We start from the raw sequence: 23,586 nt of genomic DNA on the forward strand, positions 1-23,586 counted from the left end.
GGGGCCGGGTGGGTCAGCAGCCCCGCTGCGTGTTGTGCCCTGCAGGAGAGCCCCTCCAAGCCCGTGGTCCTCTCCGCGCCCACGCCCACCATCGTGCGGCCGGGCTCGCTGCCGCTGCACCTGGGCTACGAGCCCCTGCACCCCACGCTGCCGTCGCCCACCTCCGTCATCACCCAGGCGCCCCCCTCCAACCGACAGCTGGGGTGAGTAGGGGCAGGGAGCGCTGGAATTCTGGAATTCCGGGCCCAGGGAATCCCCCGGAGGAGCTGCCACGGGGCTGTGGGGCTGTCAAGCCATCATGGCACGGCGGGGTGCGGAGCAGGAAGCAGGAACTGATTGTCCTGCGGTGAGGAAACGAGGCAGAACTCGCTGGAACGAGGCAGAACTCGCTGAAACGAGGCAAAACTCACCGTGGGGAGAGATGAAAGCGTTCTTCCCGCTCAGCACGGCGCTGGCTGCTGGGGAGTGTGGCTGGGGCTGGGATGGCTCAGGGAATGTGTCAGGGATTGTGTCTGGGATTGCTCAGGGAATGTGTGTGGGATTGTGTCTGGGATGGCTCAGGGATTGTGTCAGGGATTGTGTCTGGGTCTGGGATGGCTCAGGGAATGTGTGTGGGATTGTGTCTGGGATTGCTCAGGGAATGTGTGTGGAGCAGCAATGGCTCAGGGATTGTGTCAGGGATTGTGTCTGGGATTGCTCAGGGAATGTGTGTGGGATTGTGTCTGGGATGGCTCAGGGATTGTGTGTGGAGCAGCAATGGCTCAGGGATTGTGTCAGGGATTGTATCTGGGTCTAGGATGGCTCAGGGATTGTGTGTGGGATTGTGTCTGGGATGGCTCAGGGAATGTGTGTGGGATTGTGTCTGGGATGGCTCAGGGATTGTGTGTGGAGCAGCAATGGCTCAGGGATTGTGTCAGGGATTGTATCTGGGTCTGGGATGGCTCAGGGATTGTGTGTGGGATTGTGTCTGGGATGGCTCAGGGAATGTGTGTGGGATTGTGTCTGGGATGGCTCAGGGATTGTGTGTGGAGCAGCAATGGCTCAGGGATTGTGTCAGGGATTGTATCTGGGTCTGGGATGGCTCAGGGATTGTGTCAGGGATTGTGTGTGGAGCAGCAATGTCTCAGGGAATGTGTCAGGGATTGTGTCTGGGTCTGGGATGGCTCAGGGATTGTGTGTGGAGCAGCAATGGCTCAGGGATTGTGTCAGGGATTGTGTCTGGGTCTGGGATGGCTCAGGGAATGTGTCAGGGATTGTATCTGGGTCTGGGATGGCTCAGGGATTGTGGCTCTGGAGGGATGGAGGGAGGGAGGGAGGGCAGGAGGGCAGGAGGGAGGGCAGGAGGGCAGGAGGTGCCCTCGGGGGTGCCCGTGTCCCCCTGGCCGGGCAGCGCTGCAGAGCCGGGCTGTTGCAGGTCTCCCGGCGGCTCCCTCCCGCTCGTGGTGCAGCTCGCCAACGGCCAGGCCGTGCCCGTGCTGCCCGGCCCCGCCGTGCAGATGCCGTCCGTCATCTCGGTGAGAGACTGCCCTGCCCTCCCTGCCCTCCCTGCCCGTGCCATCGCTGCCCGGGCCTGAGGGTCCCACCAATCCCTCGGGAAAGATCCAAACCCCGGCAGAGGGCTGGCACTGCCAGGCCGGGGCTGGCAGCCCCAGGGTCCCCAGGAGCTGCTGCCCCTTGGAGCAGCCGAGCCCGCCGGGAGCGCGTCCGGCCACTGCGGCCACTGCGGCCACTGCGGCCACTGCGGCCACTGCGGCCACCATGGCCATGGAACAGCACCTGGGGAGGGGAGGGAGGGGAAGGGAAGGGAAGGGGAAGGGAAGGGAAGGGATGGGAAGGGAAGGGAAGGGAAGGGAAGGGAAGGGAAGGGAAGGGAAGGGAAGGGAAGGGAAGGGAAGGGAAGGGAAGGGAAGGGAAGGGAAGGGAAGGGGAAGGGAAGGGAAGGGAAGGGAAGGGAAGGGAAGGGAAGGGAAGGGAAGGAGCTGCCCCTCCCTGGGCTCCGAGCAGGGTGGTTCCAGCGCAGCCGCCGTGGCTGGCAGCCGGAGTCACGGCGGGCAGGGGTTGAGGCACTTGCCAGGGCTGGCAGCCCTGCCGTGCCAGGGAGCTCCCGCAGGGCTGCTGCCCGTGCCAACGCTGCTGTCCCTGCTGCCCTCGCAGCTGGCCCGGCCCATGGCCATGGTGCCCAACGTCCCCGGCATTCCCGGGCCCCCCATCAACAGCAGCGGGTCCCTGTCGCCCTCGGGACTCCCGGTGCACTCCGAGGCCAAAATGGTGAGTGGGGGCACGGCGTCCCTCAGCCTCCAGCAGCTCCTGCCTGGAGGCTTTTCCACCCCTGGGCCCTGCTGTGGGCACAGCCTGCTCAGTCCCTGGAGCTGCCAGCTGGGCAGGGAATTGCTGCCAGTGGCAGCAGAGAGCTGGGCTGGGCACTGCCCGCTGGGCTGGGCTGGGCTGGGCCGGGCTGGGCTGGGCCGGGCTGGGCTGGGCTGGACACTGGACTGGGCTGGGCTGGGAACTGCCCACTGGGCTGGGCTGGGCTGGGCTGGGCTGGGCACTGCCCGCTGGGCTGGGCTGGGCTGGGCTGGGCTGGGCTGGGCTGGGCACTGCCCACTGGGCTGGGCTGGGCTGGGCTGGGCCGGGCTGGGCTGGGCCGGGCTGGGCTGGGCTGGACACTGGACTGGGCTGGGCTGGGAACTGCCCACTGGGCTGGGCTGGGCACTGCCCGCTGGGCTGGGCTGGGCTGGGCCGGGCTGGGCTGGGCTGGGCACTGCCCACTGGGCTGGGCTGGGCTGGGCCGGGCTGGGCTGGGCTGGGCACTGCCCACTGGGCTGGGCTGGGCCGGGCTGGGCTGGGCTGGGCTGGGCTGGGCCGGGCTGGGCTGGGCTGGGAACTGCCCACTGGGCTGGGCTGGGCACTGCCCGCTGGGCTGGGCTGGGCTGGGCTGGGCTGGGCTGGGCTGGGCTGGGCCGGGCTGGGCTGGGCTGGGAACTGCCCACTGGGCTGGGCTGGGCACTGCCCGCTGGGCTGGGCTGGGCTGGGCTGGGCTGGGCCGGGCTGGGCTGGGCCGGGCTGGGAACTGCCCACTGGGCTGGGCTGGGCACTGCCCGCTGGGCTGGGCTGGGCTGGGCCGGGCTGGGCTGGACTGGGCTGGGCTGGGCTGGGCTGGGCCGGGCTGGGAACTGCCCACTGGGCTGGGCTGGGCTGGGCTGGGCACTGCCCGCTGGGCTGGGCTGGGCTGGACACTGCCCGCTGGGCTGGGCTGGACTGGGCTGGGCTGGGCTGGGCTGGGCTGGGCTGGACACTGGACTGGGCTGGGAACTGCCCATTGGGCTGGGCCGGGCTGGGCTGGGCTGGGCTGGACTGGGCTGGGCCGGGCTGGGCTGGGCTGGGCTGGGCCGGGCTGGGCTGGACTGGGCTGGGCTGGGCTGGGCTGGGCTGGGCCGGGCTGGGCTGGGCCGGGCTGGGCCGGGCTGGGCCGGGCTGGGCCGGGCTGGGCTGGACTGGGCTGGGCTGTGCTGGGCTGGGCTGGGCCGGGCTGGGCTGGGCTGGGCTGGGCTGGGCCGGACTGGGCCGGGCTGGGCTGGGCTGGGCTGGGCTGGGCTGGGCTGGACTGGGCTGGGCTGGGCTGGGCTGGGCTGGGCTGGGCACTGCCCACTGGGCTGGGCTGTGCTGGGCTGGGCTGGGCTGGGCCGGGCTGGGCTGGGCCGGGCACTGTTGGTGCTGCAGGGTGGCAGGAGCTGCTGGGGGCCCCGGCAGCTCCTCTGATGCCCCTCTTTGCTCCCCGGGCAGAGGCTGAAGGCCAGCCTGGCCGCCTCCTCCTCGCTGAACGGCGGCAGCCTGGCCGTGGGCTCGGCCAGCAGCATGGTGACCGCGCGGCCCGAGCAGAGCCAGGCCCTCGGCCAGCACCCCGATGCGCCCTCGCCGGCCCAGCCGCAGGTGGGTGCAGCTGCAGGGGCTGCAGGGGCTGCAGGGGCTGCAGCTGCTGGGGCTGCAGGGGCTGCGGCTGGGGCTGCTGCAGCTGCTGCGGCTGCCCCAAGGAGCAGAACAGCCCCCAGCGCCCTCCCCGCGGTGCAGAACGCAGTAAAAGCTGTTCTTGCAGTGCTGCTCCAGCACTGAGGCTCTGCCCGAGAGCCCAGGAGCTGGGCAGGAACATTTCCCCTCCCAGCCCATCAGCGGGGCTGGCTGCTGGTGCCAGCCAGATGCCAGCCTGCCATCAGTGGCCACTGCTCCGGGCTCGCGTGGGCTCGCCAAGTTTAATCTTGGGTTTGTTTGCCAAGTTTAATCTCGGGTGGGCTTGCAGAGTTTAATCTCGGGTGGATTTGCCGAGTTTAATCTCAGGTGGGTTTGCCAAATTTAATCTCGGGTGGGTTTGCTGAGTTTAATCTCAGGTGGATTTGCCGAGTTTAATCTCAGGTGGGTTTGCCAAATTTAATCTCGGGTGGGTTTGCAGAGTTTAATCTTGAGTGGATTTGCCGAGTTTAATCTCAGGTGGATTTGCCAAATTTAATCTCGGGTGGGTTTGCTGAGTTTAATCTCAGGTGGATTTGCTGAGTTTAAATCTTGGGAGGGTTTGCAAATTTAATCTCGGGTGGATTTGCCGAGTTTAATCTCAGGTGGGTTTGCCAAATTTAATCTCGGGTGGGTTTGCTGAGTTTAATCTCAGGTGGGTTTGCCAAATTTAATCTCGGGTGGGTTTGCTGAGTTTAATCTCGGGTGGATTTGCCGAGTTTAATCTCAGGTGGGTTTGCCAAATTTAATCTCGGGTGGGTTTGCTGAGTTTAATCTCAGGTGGATTTGCTGAGTTTAAATCTTGGGAGGGTTTGCAAATTTAATCTCGGGTGGATTTGCCGAGTTTAATCTCTGTCTGCTGCCGTGGGGCCGGGCTGACCCCACAGCCTTGGGGGCTACAGAACCGGGGCCCAACAAATCCTCCTGTTCCTTGTTGCCTCCGAGACCTTGTTTGGCCGGAGGTTTTGAGGGGAAAATTAACTTTAGAAGCAAATCAGCTGTTTCAAACCCGGGTGTGCCCTGCCCCGAGCAGCGCCCGCGCCTCGCTGGCCGCGGCACCGAGCTCGGCTCCGCTCTGCGGTGCCGGCGCCGTGTGCTGCGTGCCGCAGAGCCGTGCTGAGCCTGTCCCCGTGCCCGTGCCCGTGCCCGTGCCAGGTGTCCCCGGCCCAGCCCACGGCCACGGGCGGGCGGCGGCGGCGCGCGGCGGACGAGGACCCGGACGAGCGGCGGCAGCGCTTCCTGGAGCGGAACCGCGCGGCCGCCTCGCGCTGCCGCCAGAAGCGCAAGCTCTGGGTGTCCTCCCTGGAGAAGAAAGCCGAGGAGCTGACGAGCCAGAACATCCAGCTGAGCGTGAGTATGTACTGGGGCTGAGCGCAGCCCCGGCACGGCCCTGGCACGGCGCTGGCATGGGCACGGCCCTGGCACGGGCACAGTGCTGCCCTGGCACGGCCCTGGCACGGCCCTGGCACGGCGCTGGCACGGGCACAGTGCTGCCCTGGCACGGCCCTGGCACGGCCCTGGCACGGCGCTGGCACGGGCACAGTGCTGCCCTGGCACGGCCCTGGCACGGCCCTGGCACGGCCCTGGCACGGGCACAGTGCTGCCCTGGCACGGCCCTGGCACAGCCCTTTGTCTCCCCCGAGCCCCGGAGCAGCTGATGGTGCACAGTGGGATCTCCTTTTCTCTGCTGTGCCAGGGGTGCAGCACCCTGGGATGCCCAGGAGCTCTCCCAGTTCTCCCAGAGCGTTCCCAGTTCTCCCGGAGCTCTCCCAGTTCTCCCGGAGTGTTCCCAGTTCTCCCAGAGCTCTCCCAGTTCTCCCGGAGCGTTCCCAGTTCTCCCAGAGCTCTCCCAGTTCTCCCGGAGCGCTCCCAGTTCTCCCAGAGCTCTCCCAGTTCTCCCTGAGCATTCCCAGTTCTCCCAGAGCGTTCCCAGTTCTCCCGGCGCGCTCCCAGTTCTCCCAGAGAGCTCCCAGTTCTCCCTGAGCATTCCCAGTTCTCCCAGAGCATTCCTAGTTCTCCCAGAGCATTCCCAGTTCTCCCAGAGCATTCCTAGTTCTCCCAGAGCATTCCCAGTTCTCCCAGAGCTCTTCCAGTTCTCCCAGAGCGCTCCCAGTTCTCCCAGAGCATTCCCAGTTCTCCCAGAGCGTTCCCAGTTCTCCCAGAGTGTTCCCAGTGTCTCTGGGGTGGGTGGCAGTGGCAGGAGGGCTCAGGAGGAGCTCAGTGACCCCAGCCAGGGACAGGGAGGGCCCCTGGTGTCCCCCCAAACTGCTGTCCCTGTCCCCCCAGAGCTGTCCCTGTCCCGCTGTCCCCCCAAACTGCTGCCCCGGTGTCCCCCCAGAGCCGGGGCTGTCCTGCTGTCTCCCCAAAGCTGGACCTGTCCCCAGTGTCCCCCCAGAGCTGTCCCTGTCCCGCTGTCCCCCCAGAGTTGTCCCTGTCCCCACTGTCCCCCCAAACTGCTGTCCTGCTGTCCCCCCAGAGCTGTCCCTGTCCCCCTGTCCCCCCAGAGCTGTCCCTGCCCCGCTGTCCCCCCAAACTGCTGTCCCTGTCCCCCCAGATCTGTCCCTGTCCCGCTGTCCCCCCAGATCTGTCCCTGTCCCCCCAGATCTGCCCCTGCCCCGCTGTCCCCCCAGATCTGTCCCTGTCCCGCTGTCCCCCCAGATCTGTCCCTGTCCCCCCAGATCTGCCCCTGTCCCCAGTGTCCCCCCAGATCTGTCCCTGTCCCCCCAGATCTGCCCCTGCCCCGCTGTCCCCCCAGCTCGGGGCCCAGCAGAGCCGCGGCCGGGCCCCGGGGCGCTGCGGTGACTCGGCCCCGCTGTCCCCTCAGAACGAGGTGACGCTGCTCCGGAACGAGGTGGCTCAGCTGAAGCAGCTCCTGCTGGCCCACAAGGACTGTCCCGTCACCGCCCTGCAGAAGAAGAGCCACGGCTACCTGGGTGAGTGGTGGCCGTGCCACCGCGGGCCGGGGCTGCTCCCGGGAGGGGACTGTCCCCTCGGGCCGTGCCTGTCCCCCTGCCACCCCTGCCACCCCTGCCACCCCCCTGCCACCCCTGTCACCCCCACCACCCTATTGTCACCCCCTTATCACCCCCTGTCACCCACCCGTCACCCCCTGTCACTCGGGGTCACTGCAGGCCAGGGCTGGCACATCACAGAACCCACCAGGTAGTGCAGAACGGCACAGGACACCCCAAAACCCCCAGAAATGCCCCAAAAAGGCATTTCTGCCCATCTCCTGACGAGGAGGATCCCCCAGATTGTCCCAGATTGGCCTTGGGGTGGCACTTGCCAGGGGCAGTGCCCGGGGCAGGGTCTGTGTCCCTGTCCCTCTGCAGGTGGGGTCTGCAGCGGCTCTCCCTGCTCTGGCTGCCCTTTTTCATCCTTTTGGAATCCCAAATTTGCAGCTCTGAGCCCTTTTCCATCCCTTTTTCGTCCCAAATTTGCTGCTCCGAGCCCTTTTTCATCCCTTTTTCATCCCAAATTTGCTGCTCTGATCCCTTTTTCATCCCAAATTTGCAGCTCCGAGCCCTTTTTCATCCTTTTGGAATCCCAAATTTGCTGCTCTGATCCCTTTTTCATCCCAAATCTGCTGCTCCGAGCCCTTTTTCATCCCTTTTTCATCCCAAATCTGCTGCTCCAAGCCCTTTTTCATCCCAAATTTGCTGCTCCGAGCCCTTTTTTATCCTTTTTTTCATCCAAAATTTGCTGCTCTGAGCCCTTTTCCATCCCTTTTTCGTCCCAAATTTGCTGCTCTGAGCCCTTTTTCATCCCAAATTTGCAGCTCCGAGCCCTTTTCCATCCGTTTTTCATCCCAAATTTGCTGCTCCGAGCCCTTTTTCATCCCTTTTTCATCCCAAATTTGCTGCTCCAAGCCCTTTTTTATCCTTTTGGAATCCCAAATTTGCTGCTCCGAGCCCTTTTTCATCCTTTTTTCGTCCCAAATTTGCTGCTCTGATCCCTTTTTCATCCCAAATCTGCTGCTCCGCAGCAAAGGCCGTGTCAGACAAGGCCAGGCTCTCTCCATGACATCATGGAGCTCCATTGCTCATTCTCTGCAATTCCCACCGAGCTGGCTCGGCTTGGGAGTTACAAAAAAAAAAGAAAAAGGCTCTTTTTTATCTCCTTTTCTTCCCATAATTTTTTTTTAATGCTGCCTGCTCCATTTTAACACGCGCTGGGTCCTCCTGCCCTCCCTGCAGCTGCAGCTCCAGGCTTTGGGAGGACGCTGGAGTCCTCTAGCGTTCCTTGGAAAAACGGGAGGACAGGCTGAGAGCTTGGAAACCGCAAAAACCGCGGGAGAAAAAGGGGGAAAAAACCCTAAAAAAGGGAAATTGGGCGTCCCTGGGGGCTGTGCCCTGAGCCGTGTGGGGGTCTCGGAATCCTGCCCTGCCCGGGGGCACGGGGGCTGCTGGAGGGGCAGCACAGCCCCGTCCCCGTCCCCTCTGCCCCTTTTTGTGTCCTGAACAAAGGCCGGGAGCTGCCGCTGCTCCGGCGCTTCCCGGGGATCCCGGGAATGGGATCCCGGGAATGGGATCCCGGGAATGGGATCCCGGGAATGGGAGATCGCTCTGCTCCCCCCTGCCCAGCCCGGGGAGGGGCGAGACCCCACGCCTGCTTTCTCCCCAGGGTTTCCTGTGGCACAAATACCCAGAAATACACAGAAATGTCCTAGAAATACCCCAGAAATATCCAGAAATACCCCAGAAATGTCCTAGAAATATCCCAGAAATACCCAGAAATACCCAGAAATACCCCAGAAATATCCAGCAATGCCCCAGCAATGCCCCAGCAATACCCAGAAATACCCCAGCAATACCCAGAAATGTCCCAGAAATACCCCAGAAATACCTCAGAAATACCTCAGAAATACCCAGCAATACCCAGCAATACCCCAGAAATACCTCAGAAATACCCAGAAATATCCCAGAAATACCCCAGAAATACCCAGCAATACCCAGCAATACCCCAGAAATACCTCAGAAATACCCAGAAATATCCTAGAAATATCCCAGAAATACCCAGCAATACCCCAGAAATACCCAGAAATATCCTGAAATATCCCAGAAATATCCAGAAATATCCCAGAAATACCCCAGGCCCGCTCTCAGCTCTGCTGTGCCCCGGGCCAGTCCCTGATGCTCTTCTCTCCCCTCTCCCCTCTCCCCCATCCCCTCTCCCCTCTCCCCTCTCCCCTCTCCTCTCTCCCCTCTCCCCCATCCCCTCTCCCCTCTCCCCCATCCCCTCTCCCCTCTCCCCGTCCCCTCTCCCCTCTCCCCCATCCCCTCTCCCCCGTCCCCTCTCCCCTCTCCCCCATCCCCTCTCCCCCGTCCCCTCTCCCCGTCCCCTCTCCCCTCTCTCCCCCATCCCCTCTCCCCTCTCTCCTCTCCCCTCTCCCCTCATCCCCTCTCCCCCATCCCCTCTCCCCTCTCCCCCATCCCCCATCCCCTCTCCCCTCTCCCCCATCCCCTCTCCCCTCTCCCCTCTCCCCTCTCCCCTCTCCCCCATCCCCTCTCTCCTCTCCCCCATCCCCTCTCCCCTCTCCCCTCTCCCCTCTCCCCTCTCCCCCATCCCCTCTCCCCTCTCCCCTCTCCCCTCTCCCCCATCCCCCATCCCCTCTCCCCTCTCCCCCATCCCCTCTCCCCTCTCCCCTCTCCCCTCTCCCCTCTCCCCTCTCTCCCCCATCCCCTCTCCCCTCTCCCCTCTCCCCCATCCCCTCTCCCCTTTCCCCCATCCCCTCTCCCCTCTCCCCTCTCCTCTCTCCTCTCTCCCCTCTCCCCTCTCCCCCATCCCCTCTCCCCTCTCCCCTCTCCCCTCTCCCCCATCCCCTCTCCCCTCTCTCCCCCATCCCCTCTCCCCTCTCTCCCCCATCCCCTCTCCCCTCTCCCCTCTCCCCTCTCCCCTCTCCCCTCTCCCCTCTCCCCTCTCCCCTCTCCCCTCTCCCCCATCCCCTCTCCCCTCTCCCCTCTCCCCATCCCCTCTCCCCATCCCCTCTCCCCTCTCCCCCGTCCCCTCTCCCCTCTCCCCTCTCCCCTCTCCCCTCTCTCCTCTCCCCTCTCCCCCATCCCCTCTCCCCTCTCCCCTCTCCCCTCTCCCCCATCCCCTCTCCCCCATCCCCTCATCCCCTCTCCCCCATCCCCTCTCCCCTCTCCCCTCTCCCCTCTCCCCCATCCCCTCTCCCCCATCCCCTCTCCCCTCTCTCCCCCATCCCCTCTCCCCTCTCCCCTCTCCTCTCTCCTCTCTCCCCTCTCCCCTCTCCCCTCTCTCCTCTCCCCTCTCCCCTCTCCCCCATCCCCTCTCCCCCATCCCCTCTCCCCTCTCCCCCATCCCCTCTCCCCCATCCCCTCTCCCCTCTCCCCCATCCCCTCTCTCCTCTCCCCCATCCCCTCTCCCCTCTCCCCCATCCCCTCTCCCCTCTCCCCTCTCCCCTCTCCCCTCTCCCCTCTCCCCTCATCCCCTCTCCCCCATCCCCTCTCCCCGTCCCCTCTCGCCCCGCAGAGAGCCCGAAGGAGAGCTCGGAGCCCGCGGGCTCTCCGGCGCCCGTCATCCAGCACGGCTCGGCGGCGGCGGCGCCCCACGGGCCGGGCACGGCGCGCTCGGCCGCCGAGGCCGTGGCCAGCTCGGTGCTGGCGCAGCTGGCCGGGCAAAGGACAGAGCTGGCCGTGCCCGCGGCCTCGCCCGTCATCGTGGCCCCACAGTCGCAGTCTGCCGGCAGATGATGCCCCGAGCCCGCACGGACTGACGGCCCCGCCGGGACCCCTCCTCTCCCGTCGGGGTTTTACTCTTCTCCTGGTTTGGTGTTGAGTTCAGGGCAGCTCCGGCGCTCTCCCGCTGCCCGCGGAGCTCCGGGAAGGGCGGATCCGGGGATCCGTGGGGCTGACACTAAACTGGCCTGTCCCCGGGCTGTGACACTCCTGCAGGACCCTGTGACACTCCTGTCCCCTGGCAGGACCCTGTGACACTCCTGTCCCCTGGCAGGACCCTGTGACACTCCTGCAGGACCCTGTGACACTCCTGCTGTCCCCTGGCAGGACCCTGTGACACTCCTGTCCCCTGGCAGGACCCTGTGACACTCCTGCTGTCCCCTGGCAGGACCCTGTGACACTCCTGCTGTCCCCTGTGACACTCCTGTCCCCTGGCAGGACCCTGTGACACTCCTGCAGGACCCTGTGACACTCCTGTCCCCTGGCAGGACCCTGTGACACTCCTGCTGTTCCCTGGCAGGACCCTGTGACACCCCTGTCCCCTGGCAGGACCCTGTGACACTCCGGTCCCCTGGCAGGACCCTGTGACACTCCTGCAGGACCCTGTGACACTCCTGCTGTCCCCTGGCAGGACCCTGTGACACTCCTGCTGTTCCCTGGCAGGACCCTGTGACACTCCTGTCCCCTGGCAGGACCCTGTGACACTCCTGTCCCCTGGCAGGACCCTGTGACACTCCTGCAGGACCCTGTGACACTCCTGCTGTCCCCTGGCAGGACCCTGTGACACTCCTGCTGTTCCCTGGCAGGACCCTGTGACACTCCTGTCCCCTGGCAGGACCCTGTGACACTCCTGTCCCCTGGCAGGACCCTGTGACACTCCTGCAGGACCCTGTGACACTCCTGCTGTCCCCTGGCAGGACCCTGTGACACTCCTGTCCCCTGGCAGGACCCTGTGACACTCCTGTCCCCTGGCAGGACCCTGTGACACTCCTGCTGTCCCCGTGCTGTCCCGGGCTCGTCCCCACTCCCCGAACCGTTGCACCTTCACCAGGAGCTCTGAGCTGCCGCAGCCCCAGCCGTGGATTTTGGGGGGCAGGACTGCTCTGGGCTTGTGCCCCTGCGCCTGGGACGAGGGCACAGCGAGGGGCTGGGGCCGGACGGGTCCCGGGCGCTCGGGGGTCCCAGGCCGGGGCCGCGTTCCCGGGAATTGGGGCTGCAGCAGCCGGGGTCCCCGCGGCCGCCCAGCCCCGGCTGCCCCGGGCAAGCCCGGCCCCGCTCGGGGCTCGCCTCGGACCGCAGCGGTGCCCTTAAATCACGGGGGGCTCCTGCTCCGAGGGGAGGCAGCACACAAAGGATTCGGGCCCGATCCCTCCTGCACGGTGAGGAGCTGGGACCGGGCCCTGTGCTGGGGACACCGGGCTGTCCCCGTGTCCTGTGGGGCTGCCGCGTGCTCTTGGGGTGCGGAAGGAATCCTGTCCCGCTCCTGGAATTCCGGCCCCTCACAGGTCCCCCCTCCGCCAAGCCCCCCTCAGGTCGCACTCGCCACTTTGGAGCCAGGCTGGTTTCTCCAGGTGATCCCGGTTCCCAGGGACAGCGAAACCCAAAGCCGGGGCTGAGCAGGAGACGCGGATCTGAGCGCTGCTGGGAGAGTCCTGAGCTTCGGGGTTTTCCCAGCGATGGAATCCAAAGCAGCTCTTCCTCAGCTGGGATCGGGATTGGGATCAGGATTGGGATCGGGATCGGGGTTGGGTCGGGGTGGGTTTCTGTTGCTGCTCCCGCACTCCCCTTTCCCCTCTTGCTCATCCCAGCTCCTCTCCGTGCTCGGGGTCACATCCAGCCTCGGGAATCTCTTGTCGGGGTCCCGCACAGCCCCCAAACGCCTTTTCCCCCCTTAAAGCTGTTCCTAAAGCCCAGCCCGGGGCTCGCAGCCTCCCCTGTCCCGGCCAGGAGGGTCCAGGTGAGGCCAGGGAGGGCTCGGGCTGTTCTGGGGGATCCTCGGGGGGTCCAGGAGGGTCCAGGTGAGGCCAGGGAGGGCTCAGGGTGTTCTGGGGGATCCTCAGAGGGTCCAGGTGAGGCCAGGGAGGGCTCGGGCTGTTCTGGGGGATCCTCGGGGGGTCCAGGTGAGGCCAGGGAGGGCTCGGGCTGTTCTGGGGGATCCTCGGGGGGTCCAGGTGAGGCCAGGGAGGGCTCGGGCCGTTCTGGGGGATCCTCGGAGGGTCCAGGTGAGGCCAGGGAGGGCTCGGGCTGTTCTGGGGGATCCTCGGAGGGTCCAGGAGGGTCCAGGTGAGGCCAGGGAGGGCTCGGGCCGTTCTGGGGGATCCTCGGAGGGTCCAGGAGGGTCCAGGTGAGGCCAGGGAGGGCTCGGGCCGTTCTGGGGGATCCTCGGAGGGTCCAGGAGGGTCCAGGTGAGGCCAGGGAGGGCTCGGGCCATTCTGGGGGATCCTCGGGGGGTCCAGGAGGGTCCAGGTGAGGCCAGGGAGGGCTCAGGGTGTTCTGGGGGATCCTCGGGGGGCTGCAGGAGCTGCAGGATGCCGGGGAGTCCCTCGGGGAAGGAGAATTGAGCTCTGGGCTGGTCCCACCGCTGGCTCCCGTTTGCTGTGGGGGCCTGGCTGGCAGAAGCAGGGAGAGCAAAGGCTGGAAAATGCAGGACGGTGTTTGGATCGAGGGCAGCAGCTTCCCCAGCCCCTCACTGCCCTGGGGGCACGGCTGGGTTTTGTCTGGTGGGGTTTTCCTGCCCCTCGGGATGGGGGTGCAGGAGCAGCTTTCTCCCCGTCCCTGCATGGCCTGAAGCTCCCCATTCCCACATCCCCCATCGCCAGTGCCTTGAAAATTTCTGCAAATCCCGAAAAAGAAAGCTGGGAAAGCTCCAAACGTGGTCAGGGACAAGCGGGAGCGAGCTGGACCCGGGCTGGGCTGTACCTGGGTCAGCTGTGGCTGCACTCACAGGGTTGGAGCTTCCCGTGCCCGTCCCACGCGTGTTTTACCCCAAAAGCAGCCACTCCTCACTCTGTGACCAGTTTTGGGGCAAACCCCCCCCCGATTCTGCCCCGTGGTGATTCCTCCCGCTTTTCCGGGGGTGGCAGCCCCCGGCCCCGCTCGGCAGCGCCGGGCGCCTGCACTTTGCTCTGCCAGCCCCGGGAATGCCGGGGGGCCGAGCCTTCCTCCTGCTGTCCTCTGCTGTCCCCCCTGTCCCCGCTGTCCCTCCCTGTCCCCCCTGTCCCCGCTCCTGTCCCCCCTATCCCCTCCCATCCCCTCCTATCCCCCCTGTCCCCCCTGTCCCCTCCTGTTCCTCCCGTCCCCCCTGTCCCCTCCCATCCCCTCCTATCCCCCCTGTCCCCCCTGTCCCCTCCTGTCCCCCCCTGTCCCCCCTGTCCCCCCCTGTCCCCTCCTGTTCCTCCTCCCGTCCCCCCTGTCCCCTCCCGTCCCCCCTGTCCCCTCCCATCCCCTCCTGTCCCTCCCTATTCCCCCTCCTGTCCCTCCCTGTCCCCTCCTGTCCCCTCTGTTCCCCCTGTCCCCTCCTGTCCCCCCCCGTCCCCTCTGTCCCCTCCTGTCCCTCCTGTCCCTCCCTGCCGGGACCTGCAGCCCGAGGGTCATCGGGGGCTCTCGCAGCTCTGTGGGGTCGGAAGGGCCCCGCTAGGGCCGGGTTTGGGGGACGGGGAGCGGGATCGGCTGCGGGAATTTGGGATTTATGGATTTTATCGGAATTATTGAACAGGAACGAATGGCTGCAAACCAGGCCCTGGGAACCCTCCCTCCTCTTCCTCCCTTTTCAGCCTTCAAATCCCTCCGGATCGGGCGGGGTGCGAAGGGTTGGTGCCTGTTTCCCCCCACCCCCACTGGTGTTTTTTCGGGAATTCTTGGCTCAGGTGGGAATTGTGTCATTTTGGGGTTCCTGGACCCGTTCCTGCCCTGTTCGCCCCAGTCCCGCTCACGCGGGGGCCCCGAAACGAGCCCGGGAGGTGCCGAAGGGACACGGGAGGAGGGTCCTGGGCGCGCCCCCCACCCCCCAGCTGCTTTGTGCCACGAGCTTTGACGATCAATAATGGAAGAAGCCAAAAAAGGACCCCTCGAGTACCTGTGTAGTATCTTACCAGTCCATATCGAGCGTATACGCACCCATATATCGTAGAGCGGCCGCCGCGGGTCTGACCGACCCCCGCGCCCCCGAGGGACCCCCGCCCGCCCGGGCTCCTGTGAGCGGGTCCTCACAGCCCCGCGGGGCCCGGGGCCGCGGGGGGACCCGGGGGACACGTCCCAGCGCCCCCAGCCCTCGGCCGTGTCATACCAAACATGTAACGTGCCTTTTATTTATGCTGCAAATATAACATTAAAATATTACCCAGGAGCCGCGGGCTGCTGCCCTTTGTGGGGTGAGGAACGGGGACACCCCGCTTTGCCCCACGGGCACCCCTGCGTGTCCCGGCCGTCCACGGTGCGGGTGGCACCGGCTGGGCCCGGGACGGCGGGGGAGCTGCTTGTGGGGACAGCGCAGTGTCGCGGGGCGCCCTCGGGTGCGTTTTTTGGGGCGATTTCGGCTGGTTTGGGGTCCGGGGCCGTCGGGGCTGCAGGAGCGCGCAGCGGCCACCGGGTGGCGACAGCGAGACGCGGCCGAGCGGGGGGGACCGGGGGGGGATGGGCTGGTTGGGGGTCAGGGGGGGGATGGGCTGTTGGGGGTCGGGGGGGTCCCGGTGGGGGGGGATGGGCTGTTGGGGGTCCCGGTGTGGGGGGGGGATGGGCTGGTTGGGGGTCCCGGTGTGGGGGGGGGATGGGCTGTTGGGGGTCAGGGGGGTCCCGGTGGGGGGGGGGGGATGGGCAGGTTGGGGGTCCCGGTGGGGGGGGATGGGCGGTTGGGGGTCGGGGGGGTCCCGGTGGGGGGGGGGATGGGCTGGTTGGGGGTCCCGGTGGGGGGGGATGGGCTGTTGGGGGTCAGGGGGGTCCCGGTGTGGGGGGGGATGGGCTGTTGGGGGTCAGGGGGGTCCCGGTGTGGGGGGGGATGGGCTGTTGGGGGTCCCGGTGTGGGGGGGGATGGGCTGTTGGGGGTCAGGGGGTCCCGGTGGGGGGGGATGGGCTGGTTGGGGGTCGGGGGGGTCCCGGTGGGGGGGGATGGGCTGTTGGGGGTCCCGGTGGGGGGGGACGGGCTGTTGGGGGTCGGGGGGGTCCCAGTGGGGGGGGGGGATGGGCTGTTGGGGGTCCCGGTGGGGGGGATGGGCTGTTGGGGGTCCCGGTGTGGGGGATGGGCTGTTGGGGGTCACGGGAGGGGTCCCCGGCTCCGGGGGTCCTCTCGGTGCAGGACGGGGGTCCCGGGGGTCTCGCTCCGCAGCCCCGGCGGTGCCGGTTGCGGGGCCCGGGCGGAGCGGGAGGTGCGGGGCTTCCCCGTCCGTCCATCCGTCTGTCCGTCCCCGGGGGCGGCTGTCGCGGCTGCGAAATGGTTTTCATTAACGGCGGCGGGGCCGGGGCAGCTCCCGCCGCCGCCCGCTCCCCCGGGACCCCCGGCCCGGCCCGGCCCGGCTATAAGAGGCGGCGGCGGCGGGGCGGCGGCGATGGCGGGGGCGATGGCGGGGCGCCCGGTGCTGCTCCTGCTGCTGCTGCTGCTGGCGGCGACCCCGCGCTCCGCCCGCGCCTGTCCCGGGAGCCCCGGCCCGGCCCCGGTGAGCCCCGGCCCGGCGGAGCGGGGGCTCCGCCTTGTGGGGGGACTCTCGGGGTGGGCTCGGGGGTCGCTCTCCGGTTCCAGGACCGCTGTGAGCCCCGGTCCTCCCCCGCCTCAGGCCGCCGCCGCCGCCCTGGGAGCGCTGCTCCGGTCCCTGCGGCGCCCCGGCCGCGCCCCCGGGAGGTGAGCGGGGACGGGGGCCCGGCCGCGGGTCTGGGGGCACCGAGGGACGGGGTGGGGGGCTTAGGGGACAGCGGGGGGACGCGGGTGCTTCGGGGGGCCGAGAGAAGGGTCAGCGGTGTGGGGCTGGGGGTCCCGTTAAGTGTCCGTGTTCAGCCCATTCCCGTCCATCCCACCCACCCCTGTCCCTCTGTCTGTCCCCAGCGCTGCCCTGTCCCCCCGCAGGTGGGGCTGGGGGCCGCAGGGGAGCCCCCAGGCCCGGCTCAGCCCCCGCAGCTGGGACCCCCCGGTGGCCCCGTTCTGGACCATGGCGACCCCGCAGCGCTTCGGCCGCCGCCGCTGACCCCGAGCCCGGCCCGCGGCTCGGGGCGGCTCCGTGCGCCCCCAATAAACCGGAGACCCCGGCCCGAGCCCCGCGGCGGCTCCGTGCGCCCCCAGTACAGCGGAGACCCCGGCCCGCGGCTCGGGGCGGCTCCGTGCGCCCCCAATAAACCGGAGACCCCGGCCCGCGGCTCGCTCTGCTTCCGCGGCTCCCGCCCCTCGTCCGCCCCCGGCCCAGGAGACGCCGACACCGGGACTAGAAACCCCCCAGCTTTATTCCGTGGGCCGACGGCTCCCGGGACCCTCCGGAGCGGCTCCAGGCCGGGGGGCACCCCGGGCCCTGAGGTCCGTCTGTCCGTCCGCCCGCGGCGGGGGCCGCGTCCAGAGGTCCGAGCGCTGCCCGCGGGCCAAGGGGCACGGGCCGGACGGGGCTCGGTGCCCCGGGGCGGGCTCGGTGGTCCCGGACGGGGCTCGGTGCCCCGGGGCGGGGCTCGGTGTCCCGGGGCGGGCTCGGTGCCCCGGGGTGGAACTCGATGGTCCCGGACGGGGCTCGGTGCCCGGGGCGGGGCTCGGTGGTCCCGGACGGGGCTCGGTGGTCCCGGGCGGGGCTCACCGGTCCCGGACTGGGCTCGGTGGTCCCGGGCGGGGCTCGCCGGTCCCGGACTGGGCTCGGTGGCCGGGGCGGGGCTTGTTGGTCCCGGACGGGGCTCGCCGGTCCCGGGCGGGGCTCGCCGGTCCCGGGCGGGGCTCGGTGCCCCGGGCGGGCTCACTTGCCCCCGGCCATGATGCGCAGGTACTGCAGCGCGTTGCGGGCCGCCTGGGCGCGGGCGCCGTCGCGGGACGGGGCGGATCCGTGGCACACCGTGGTCGGCTGCGTGGACAGCTCCACCAGGCACTGGTGCAGCCCGCTGAGGCTCAGCGCGTCTGGGGGCACAGCGCGGTCACCCCACGGCAGCCCGGGCCGAGCGGGGCCGGGGGGCGCAGGGGCTCACCGATGTCCAGGTAGCTGATGGCGAAGCTCTGCTCCTCCGAGAGCTCCTGCAGCAGGGCGCAGGCCCCGCCGGGCGCGGGGTTGCCTCCCCGGCTCCGCAGCTGGCCCAGCTTCTCGCCCGCCGAGTTGCGCAGCGAGTCCCACGTGCAGCCGGGGGCGCGGCCCCGCAGCCCCTCCAGCCGCGGGCACGTCTGGGGAGGGGGCGCGGGGCTCGGGGTCCGGCCCGGCCCCCGCCAGGGGTGGGACCCCCGGGAACGGCGGGGGGCACGGGCTCGGGGTCCGGCCCGGCCCCCGCCAGGCGTGGGACCCCCGGGAACGGCGGGACCCCCGGCACCACCCACAGCCCCAAACGCAGAGGGTGCCCTGGAGCAGGGGGGACGTGGGTGACTCTGGGGTGACTCTGGGGTGGCTCGGGGGTGACTCTGGGTGACTCTGGGTGGCTCTGGGTGATTCAGGGGTGGCTCGGGGGTGACTTTGGCTGACTCTGGGTGGCCCTGGGTGACTCAGGGGTGGCTCTGGAGTGAGTCTGGGTGACTCTGGGTGGCTCTGGGTGATTCAGGGGTGGCTCTGGGGTGAGTCTGGGTGACTCTGGGTGGCTCTGAGGTGACTCTGGGTGGCTCTGGGTGACTCAGGTGGCTCGGGGGTGAGTCTGGGTGACTCTGGCTGGCTCTGGGTGACTCTGGGTGGCTCTGAGGTGACTCTGGGTGACTCTGGGTGACTCAGCGGTGGCTCGGGGGTGCCGTGTCCCCCCCAGTGCCCCCAGTACCATGTTGAACTGGTCCTCCTCGCCCTCGGCCTCGCTGCCGTCGCGCGGCTCCATGGGCACGTTGTGGATGCGCACCAGCATCTTGGCGGCCGCGTTGCGCTTGGCCAGCTTCTTGGAGGTGCCGCTGCCTGCGGAGGGCCGGGGGTCAGCCGGGACCCCCGGGACCCCCCGGGACCCCCCGGGCCGGCCCCTCACCGATCTCCACGAATCTCTCCACGCGGCACGTCATGGTGAACTCCTTGCGGTGCGCCGGCCCCGACTCCTGCGTCACCGTGTACTCGGGCAGGCGCCAGCCCTTCTGCACCACCAGCTCCTGCCGGGGACACGCCACCCCCGTGGGGACACGGCCACCGCGAGGGGACACGGACACCACGAGGGGACACGCCACCCCCGTGGGGACACGGACACCATGAGGGGACACGCCACCCCCATGGGGACACAGCCACCCCCGTGGGGACACGGCCACCGCGAGGGGACACGGCCACTGTGAGGGGACACGGCCACCGCGAGGGGACATGGACACCACGAGGGGACACGGCCACCCCCGTGGGGACACGGACACCATGAGGGGACACGCCACCCCCGTGGGGACACGCCACCCCCATGGGGACACGGCCACCGCGAGGGGACACACCACCCCCGTGGGGACACGGACACCACGAGGGGACACAGCCACCCCCATGGGGACACCCCCAAGCTGCCATCAGCGGCCCCACAAAGGGGTAACGGGCTCCAAATGGAGACAGCTGGCCCAAAACGGGGATAACCAGGCCCAAACTAGGGATAACAGGCCCCAAGATGGGATAATGGCTCCAAGATGGGAATAACTGTACTCAAAATGGGGATAATTGTCCTCAACATATGGATAACCACCCCAAAATGGGCATAACTGTCCCCAAAAGTGGGATAAGCAGCCCAAAGCAGGAATAACTGTCCCTAAACAGGGATAAGCAGCCCCAAAATGGGAATAACTGTCCCTAAACAGGAATTGTCAGGCCAAAGCAGGAATAACTCCCTAAATTGAGATAAGCAGCCCCAGAATGGAGGCAGCTGACCCCAGAACTGTCCCAAGAAGGAGGAAGGACCCCCCCCACAAATGCCATCGTGTTCCCCCACCCCACAAAGGGGTAAGGTCCCCCCACGGTGGGCAGGCCATCCCCCCAGCCCGGGGTGGGGGATCGGTGTCCCCGTGTCCCTCCCTGGTGCCACCCACCTGCAGAGCCCCCACGGGGTTACACTCGGACTGGGGGGGGGACACCGGCGTCTTCATCTCCAGGGGGGGGCCCCTGTGGGGCACAGGGGTCAGGGGGCGCCCGGGGCCCCTCGGGAGGGGCCCAGAGGGGCCGGGGGGTTTGGGGGTGGGGGCACGGTGACCCCCCTTACCTGGGCGAGGCGGGGGGCGCGGCGGGGGCCGGGGGGGGCACGGCAGGACCGGGCTCTGCCGGGGGCTCCGGGGGGAAAGGAGAGCTGGGGGAAGCGGAGGGGTCAGAGCCGCCCCCTCCCCAAAACCCCCAGGCCCCCCAAACCCCCCAGACTCCTCAAACCCCCCAGACCCCCCAAACCCCCCAGACCCCCCAAACCCCCCAGGCCCCCCAGACCCCCCAAATCCCCCAGACTCCTCAAACCCCCCAGACCCCCCAAACCCCCCAGACCCCCCAGGACCCCCCAAATCCCCCAGACCCCTCAAACCCCCCAGGCCCCCCCAGACTCCTCAAACCCCCCAGACCCCCCAAAGCCCCCAGGCCCCCCAGGACTCCCCAAACCCCCCAGGCCCCCCAAACCCCCCAGACCCCTCAAAACCCCCAGGCCCCCCAAACCCCCAGGCTCCCCCCAGACCCCTCCCAGAACCCCCAAACCCACCGGAGCTCAGCAGAGCCCTCACATCGCGCAGGATCCCCAAGCCCCCTCTGGGTATCCCCACCCTCCCTCCCCCCATAGCACCCCAAATCCGGTGCCCCCCAGCCCTGGGCACCCCCCGGTCACCCTCCGTGCCCCCCCAGCCCCCACCTGTGCTCCAGGGGCTCCAGCATGGCCCCCCCCCCTCTCAGCAGCCTCAGGGCCACCTCGGCCGCCTTGTGCTTCGCCGCCTTCTTGCTGGGACCCTGCCCTGGGGGACAGGGGGGTCAGGGACAGCGGGGACACTGGGGACACTGGGGACCCCTCCCCACCACCCCCCCACCACCCCCAGCACTGGGGGTCCCCAGGTTTTCCCCTCAGTGTCCCCGTCCCAAAGCACGGGGACAAAGAGGGGGGACAGACAGGGCTCTGGGGGGGTCCCCTGTGCAGGGGATGTCCCCAGGGGGGCTTTGGGGTCCCCCCAGTGCCCAAGGGGACACGAGGGTCCCTGAGGGGACATAGGGGGGCCCGGGGAGTTTTGGGGTCCCAGCAGTGCTGGGGATGTCCCCATGGGCACAGGAGGGCCAGGGGGGGCCCAGGCCGCTGTGGGGCTGCCCAGGGCGTCCCGGGCAGTTTTGGGGTCCCACCGGTGCAGCTGATGTCCCCGAGGGTGACGCGGAAGGTGAAGTTGGGCTGGTGGGCCTGGCCCTCGGCCTTGAGCAGGTCGTAGCCCGGGGTCCGTCCTAGGCGCGTGCCATACTCCTGCAGCAGGCTGATGGGCGTCTTCCCGGGGCTGGCGGCCACCATCTGCTCCAGGCTGGCAAGCGGGACACGGCTGGCACGCGGGGACAGCGAAGGGACAGGGCTGGGACAGGGCTGGGACAGGGACGGGACAGGGCTGGGACAGGGACAGGGACAGGGACAGGGATGGGGACAGGGACGGGGACAGGGCTGGGACAGGGCTGGGACAGGGACGGGGCTGGGACAGGGACAGGGACAGGGACGGGACAGGGACAGGGACAGGGACAGGGACGGGGATGGGACAGGGACAGGGACAGGGACGGGACAGGGACAGGGACAGGGACAGGGACAGGGACAGGGACAGGGACGGGGACGGGACAGGGACAAGGATGGGACAGGGATGGGGACAGGGACGGGGATGGGACAGGGACAGGGACAGGGACGGGACAGGGACAGGGACAGGGACAGGGACGGGGATGGGACAGGGATGGGGACAGGGACAGGGACGGGGACAGGGACAGGGATGGGGACAGGGACGGGGACAGGGACAGGGACAGGGATGGGACAGGGCTGGGACAGGGACAGGGACAGGGATGGGACAGGGACCGGGACAGGGATGGGACAAGAATGGGGCTGGGACAGGGCTGGCACCCACAGGGACACGGGAGTGTGGGGACACGGCCCTAGGTCAGGGGACATGGCACTGCAGTGACACGGGGACAGGGGTGGCATCTGCTGCAGGCTGGGGACACGGCTGTCACCAGGGCACGGGTGGCAGTGCCACAGGGCACTGGGATACGGGCACGGGGGTGGCAGCACGGGGGACACCGGGGAAGGGGTGGCATCACCACACGGCACAGGGACACGGGGACGGGGATGGCACTGCCACACATGACAGGGACACGGGGACGGGGTGGCACTGCCACACAGCGTGGGGACAGGAATGGCAGTGCCACAGAGCGCAGGGACAGGGATGGCAGTGCCACACATAACAGGGACAGGGGTGGCAGTGCCAGGCTCACGGGGACACGGGGACAGGAATGGCACTGCCACACATCACAGGGACAGGGGTGCAGTGCCACACATCACAGGGACACGGGGACAGGGATGGCAGTGCCACAGAGCGCAGGGACAGGGGTGCAGTGCCACACATAACAGGGACGGGGGTGGCAGTGCCACACATCACGGGGACACGGGGACAGGAATGGCACTGCCACACATAACAGGGACAGGGGTGCAGTGCCAGCTCACGGGGACACGGGGACAGGGATGGCAGTGCCACACATAACAGGGACATGGGGACAGGAATGGCACTGCCACACATCACAGGGACGGGGATGGCAGTGCCACACATCACGGGGACACGGGGACAGGGATGGCAGTGCCACACATCACAGGGACGGGGATGGCAGTGCCACACATCATAGGGACATGGGGACAGGAATGGCACTGCCACACATAACAGGGACGGGGGTGGCAGTGCCAGCTCACGGGGACACGGGACCGCGGTGCCACCGCCCCGTGCCCACAGAGCGGCCCCGGGACCGGCGCTCTGCCCCTCCCCCCGCCCCTCACGGATCCCCCGGGCCCGCCCCGCGCCCGGCCCGGGCCGCCCCTCCCCCCGCCCGCCGCCGCCGGGCTCGGGCGGCGCCGGGAGCCCCGGGCAGCCCCGGCAGCCCCGGGCAGCCCCGGGGGCGGCGGGGTGCCGGTACCTGGGGAAGGCGCCGCCGCTCCGCCGGGCCCCGCCCGCCCCCTCCTCGCTCATCCCCGCCGCTCCGGCCGCCGCCCGCGCCGCCAGGGGGCGCGCGGCAGCACGGCCGCGCCGCGCCGCGCGGGGGCTTCTGGGAGCCGTAGTTCCGCCCCCGCGCGGCCTGCAGCGCGCGCAGCCGCCGCCCGCCCCCACGGCGGACTACGTTTCCCACAAGCCCCCGCGCCAACGGGAGGGCGGGAGCGCGGAGGAGGCGGGAAGCGGGGGTCACGTGGTGCCGGAGGGGCGGGGACGGGGGTCCTGCCTCAGTTTCCCCCGAGGGGGGTTAGGGGACAATGGGGACAGTGGGGCGGAGGTGGCACTGGTCAGAGTGGGAGCGCTGGGCTCGCAGCGGGAGCGCTGGGGGCGGAGGGACACCCGTACTGGGAACGCTGGAATAAGAGTGGGAGCACTGGGATCAATGGGACCCCCGAACTGGGAGCACTGGGAATTAAGGGACCCCGGCACTGGGAGCACTGGGAGCACTGGGAGAACTCTAACAGCCGTACTGGGAGCACTGGGATCGCACTGGTGGCCCGTGTGCTGCTGGGGCCGGCCGGTGCCGGTGCCGGCGGGGTCACGGGGGCACCGGTGGTGGGGCCGGTGCTGGAGTCCCGGTGCCGGTCCCGGTGTCAGAGCGGTCCCGGTGCCCGTGCC

At 68.4% G+C, this 23,586-nt stretch overlaps 3 protein-coding genes across 9 annotated transcripts in view; 2 read left to right on the forward strand and 1 right to left on the reverse strand.

Moving 5' to 3' along the window:
- LOC110480537 (cyclic AMP-dependent transcription factor ATF-7) overlaps positions 1-15,045 on the forward strand; it is a 69,632-nt gene extending 54,587 nt beyond the window's left edge. The window contains exons 6-13 of one of the 5 annotated variants that reach the window (XR_014950376.1): positions 46-203; positions 1,415-1,514; positions 2,155-2,268; positions 3,784-3,930; positions 5,158-5,356; positions 6,827-6,935; positions 10,495-12,657; positions 12,719-15,045. Coding sequence is in view for 3 of the 5 variants with exons in the window: in XM_085562802.1 (XP_085418928.1) it covers positions 46-203; positions 1,415-1,514; positions 2,155-2,268; positions 3,784-3,930; positions 5,158-5,356; positions 6,827-6,935; positions 10,495-10,738 (1,071 nt within the window). In the remaining 2 variants the exon portion in view is untranslated. Of the gene's footprint in view, positions 1-45; positions 204-1,414; positions 1,515-2,154; positions 2,269-3,783; positions 3,931-5,157; positions 5,357-6,826; positions 9,206-10,494 lie in introns of those variants that run through there. The other 4 variants (XR_014950377.1, XM_085562802.1, XM_077788680.2 and 1 more) reach the window with 4 other exon arrangements.
- Positions 15,046-16,252: 1,207 nt separating this feature from the next.
- On the forward strand, positions 16,253-17,111 carry NPFF (neuropeptide FF-amide peptide precursor). The gene is made up of 2 exons (XM_085562875.1): positions 16,253-16,530; positions 16,732-17,111. Exons 1-2 carry the CDS (start codon positions 16,253-16,255, stop codon positions 16,868-16,870), a joined length of 417 nt encoding a protein of 138 aa, XP_085419001.1. The 3' UTR covers positions 16,871-17,111.
- TARBP2 (TARBP2 subunit of RISC loading complex) lies at positions 17,105-23,019 on the reverse strand. 3 transcript variants are annotated; one of them, XM_077788576.2, is made up of 9 exons: positions 22,895-23,019; positions 21,089-21,276; positions 20,613-20,712; positions 19,989-20,072; positions 19,819-19,891; positions 18,801-18,918; positions 18,606-18,733; positions 17,841-18,030; positions 17,105-17,772 (listed from the first exon to the last, which is right to left on the reverse strand). In XM_077788576.2, the coding sequence occupies exons 1-9, from the start codon at positions 22,945-22,947 to the stop codon at positions 17,615-17,617; spliced, it is 1,092 nt and encodes a 363-aa protein (XP_077644702.2). In that variant the 5' UTR covers positions 22,948-23,019; the 3' UTR covers positions 17,105-17,614. The 3 variants fall into 3 exon arrangements, with proteins under 3 accessions (XP_077644702.2, XP_085418989.1, XP_085418990.1); XM_085562863.1 differs by lacking the exon at positions 22,895-23,019 and having other exon boundaries at positions 21,089-22,739; XM_085562864.1 differs by lacking the exons at positions 17,105-17,772; positions 17,841-18,030; positions 18,606-18,733; positions 22,895-23,019 and having other exon boundaries at positions 18,800-18,918; positions 20,613-20,707; positions 21,089-22,748.
- Between the last annotated feature and the right edge of the window lie 567 nt (positions 23,020-23,586).

The sequence above is a fragment of the Lonchura striata genome, chromosome 29 (genome assembly GCF_050655825.1).
Source record: "Lonchura striata isolate lonStrDom1 chromosome 29, ASM5065582v1, whole genome shotgun sequence".
NCBI classification, from domain to species: Eukaryota; Metazoa; Chordata; class Aves; order Passeriformes; family Estrildidae; genus Lonchura; species Lonchura striata.

Coding starts and splice junctions, on each gene's coding strand:
- NPFF (XM_085562875.1), top strand. CDS start 16,253: ATGGCGGGGCGCCCGGTGCTGCTCCTGCTGCTGCTGCTGCTGGCGGCG. Junction 16,531..16,731: donor CCCGGCCGCGCCCCCGGGAG/GTGAGCGGGGAC, acceptor GTCTGTCCCCAG/CGCTGCCCTGTCCCCCCGCA.
- TARBP2 (XM_085562863.1), bottom strand. CDS start 22,172: ATGTGTGGCACTGCCATCCCTGTCCCTGCGCTCTGTGGCACTGCCATT. Junction 18,919..19,818: donor ACCCCGTGGGGGCTCTGCAG/GTGGGTGGCACC, acceptor TGTCCCCGGCAG/GAGCTGGTGGTGCAGAAGGG. Junction 18,734..18,800: donor GGAGAGATTCGTGGAGATCG/GTGAGGGGCCGG, acceptor GGCCCTCCGCAG/GCAGCGGCACCTCCAAGAAG.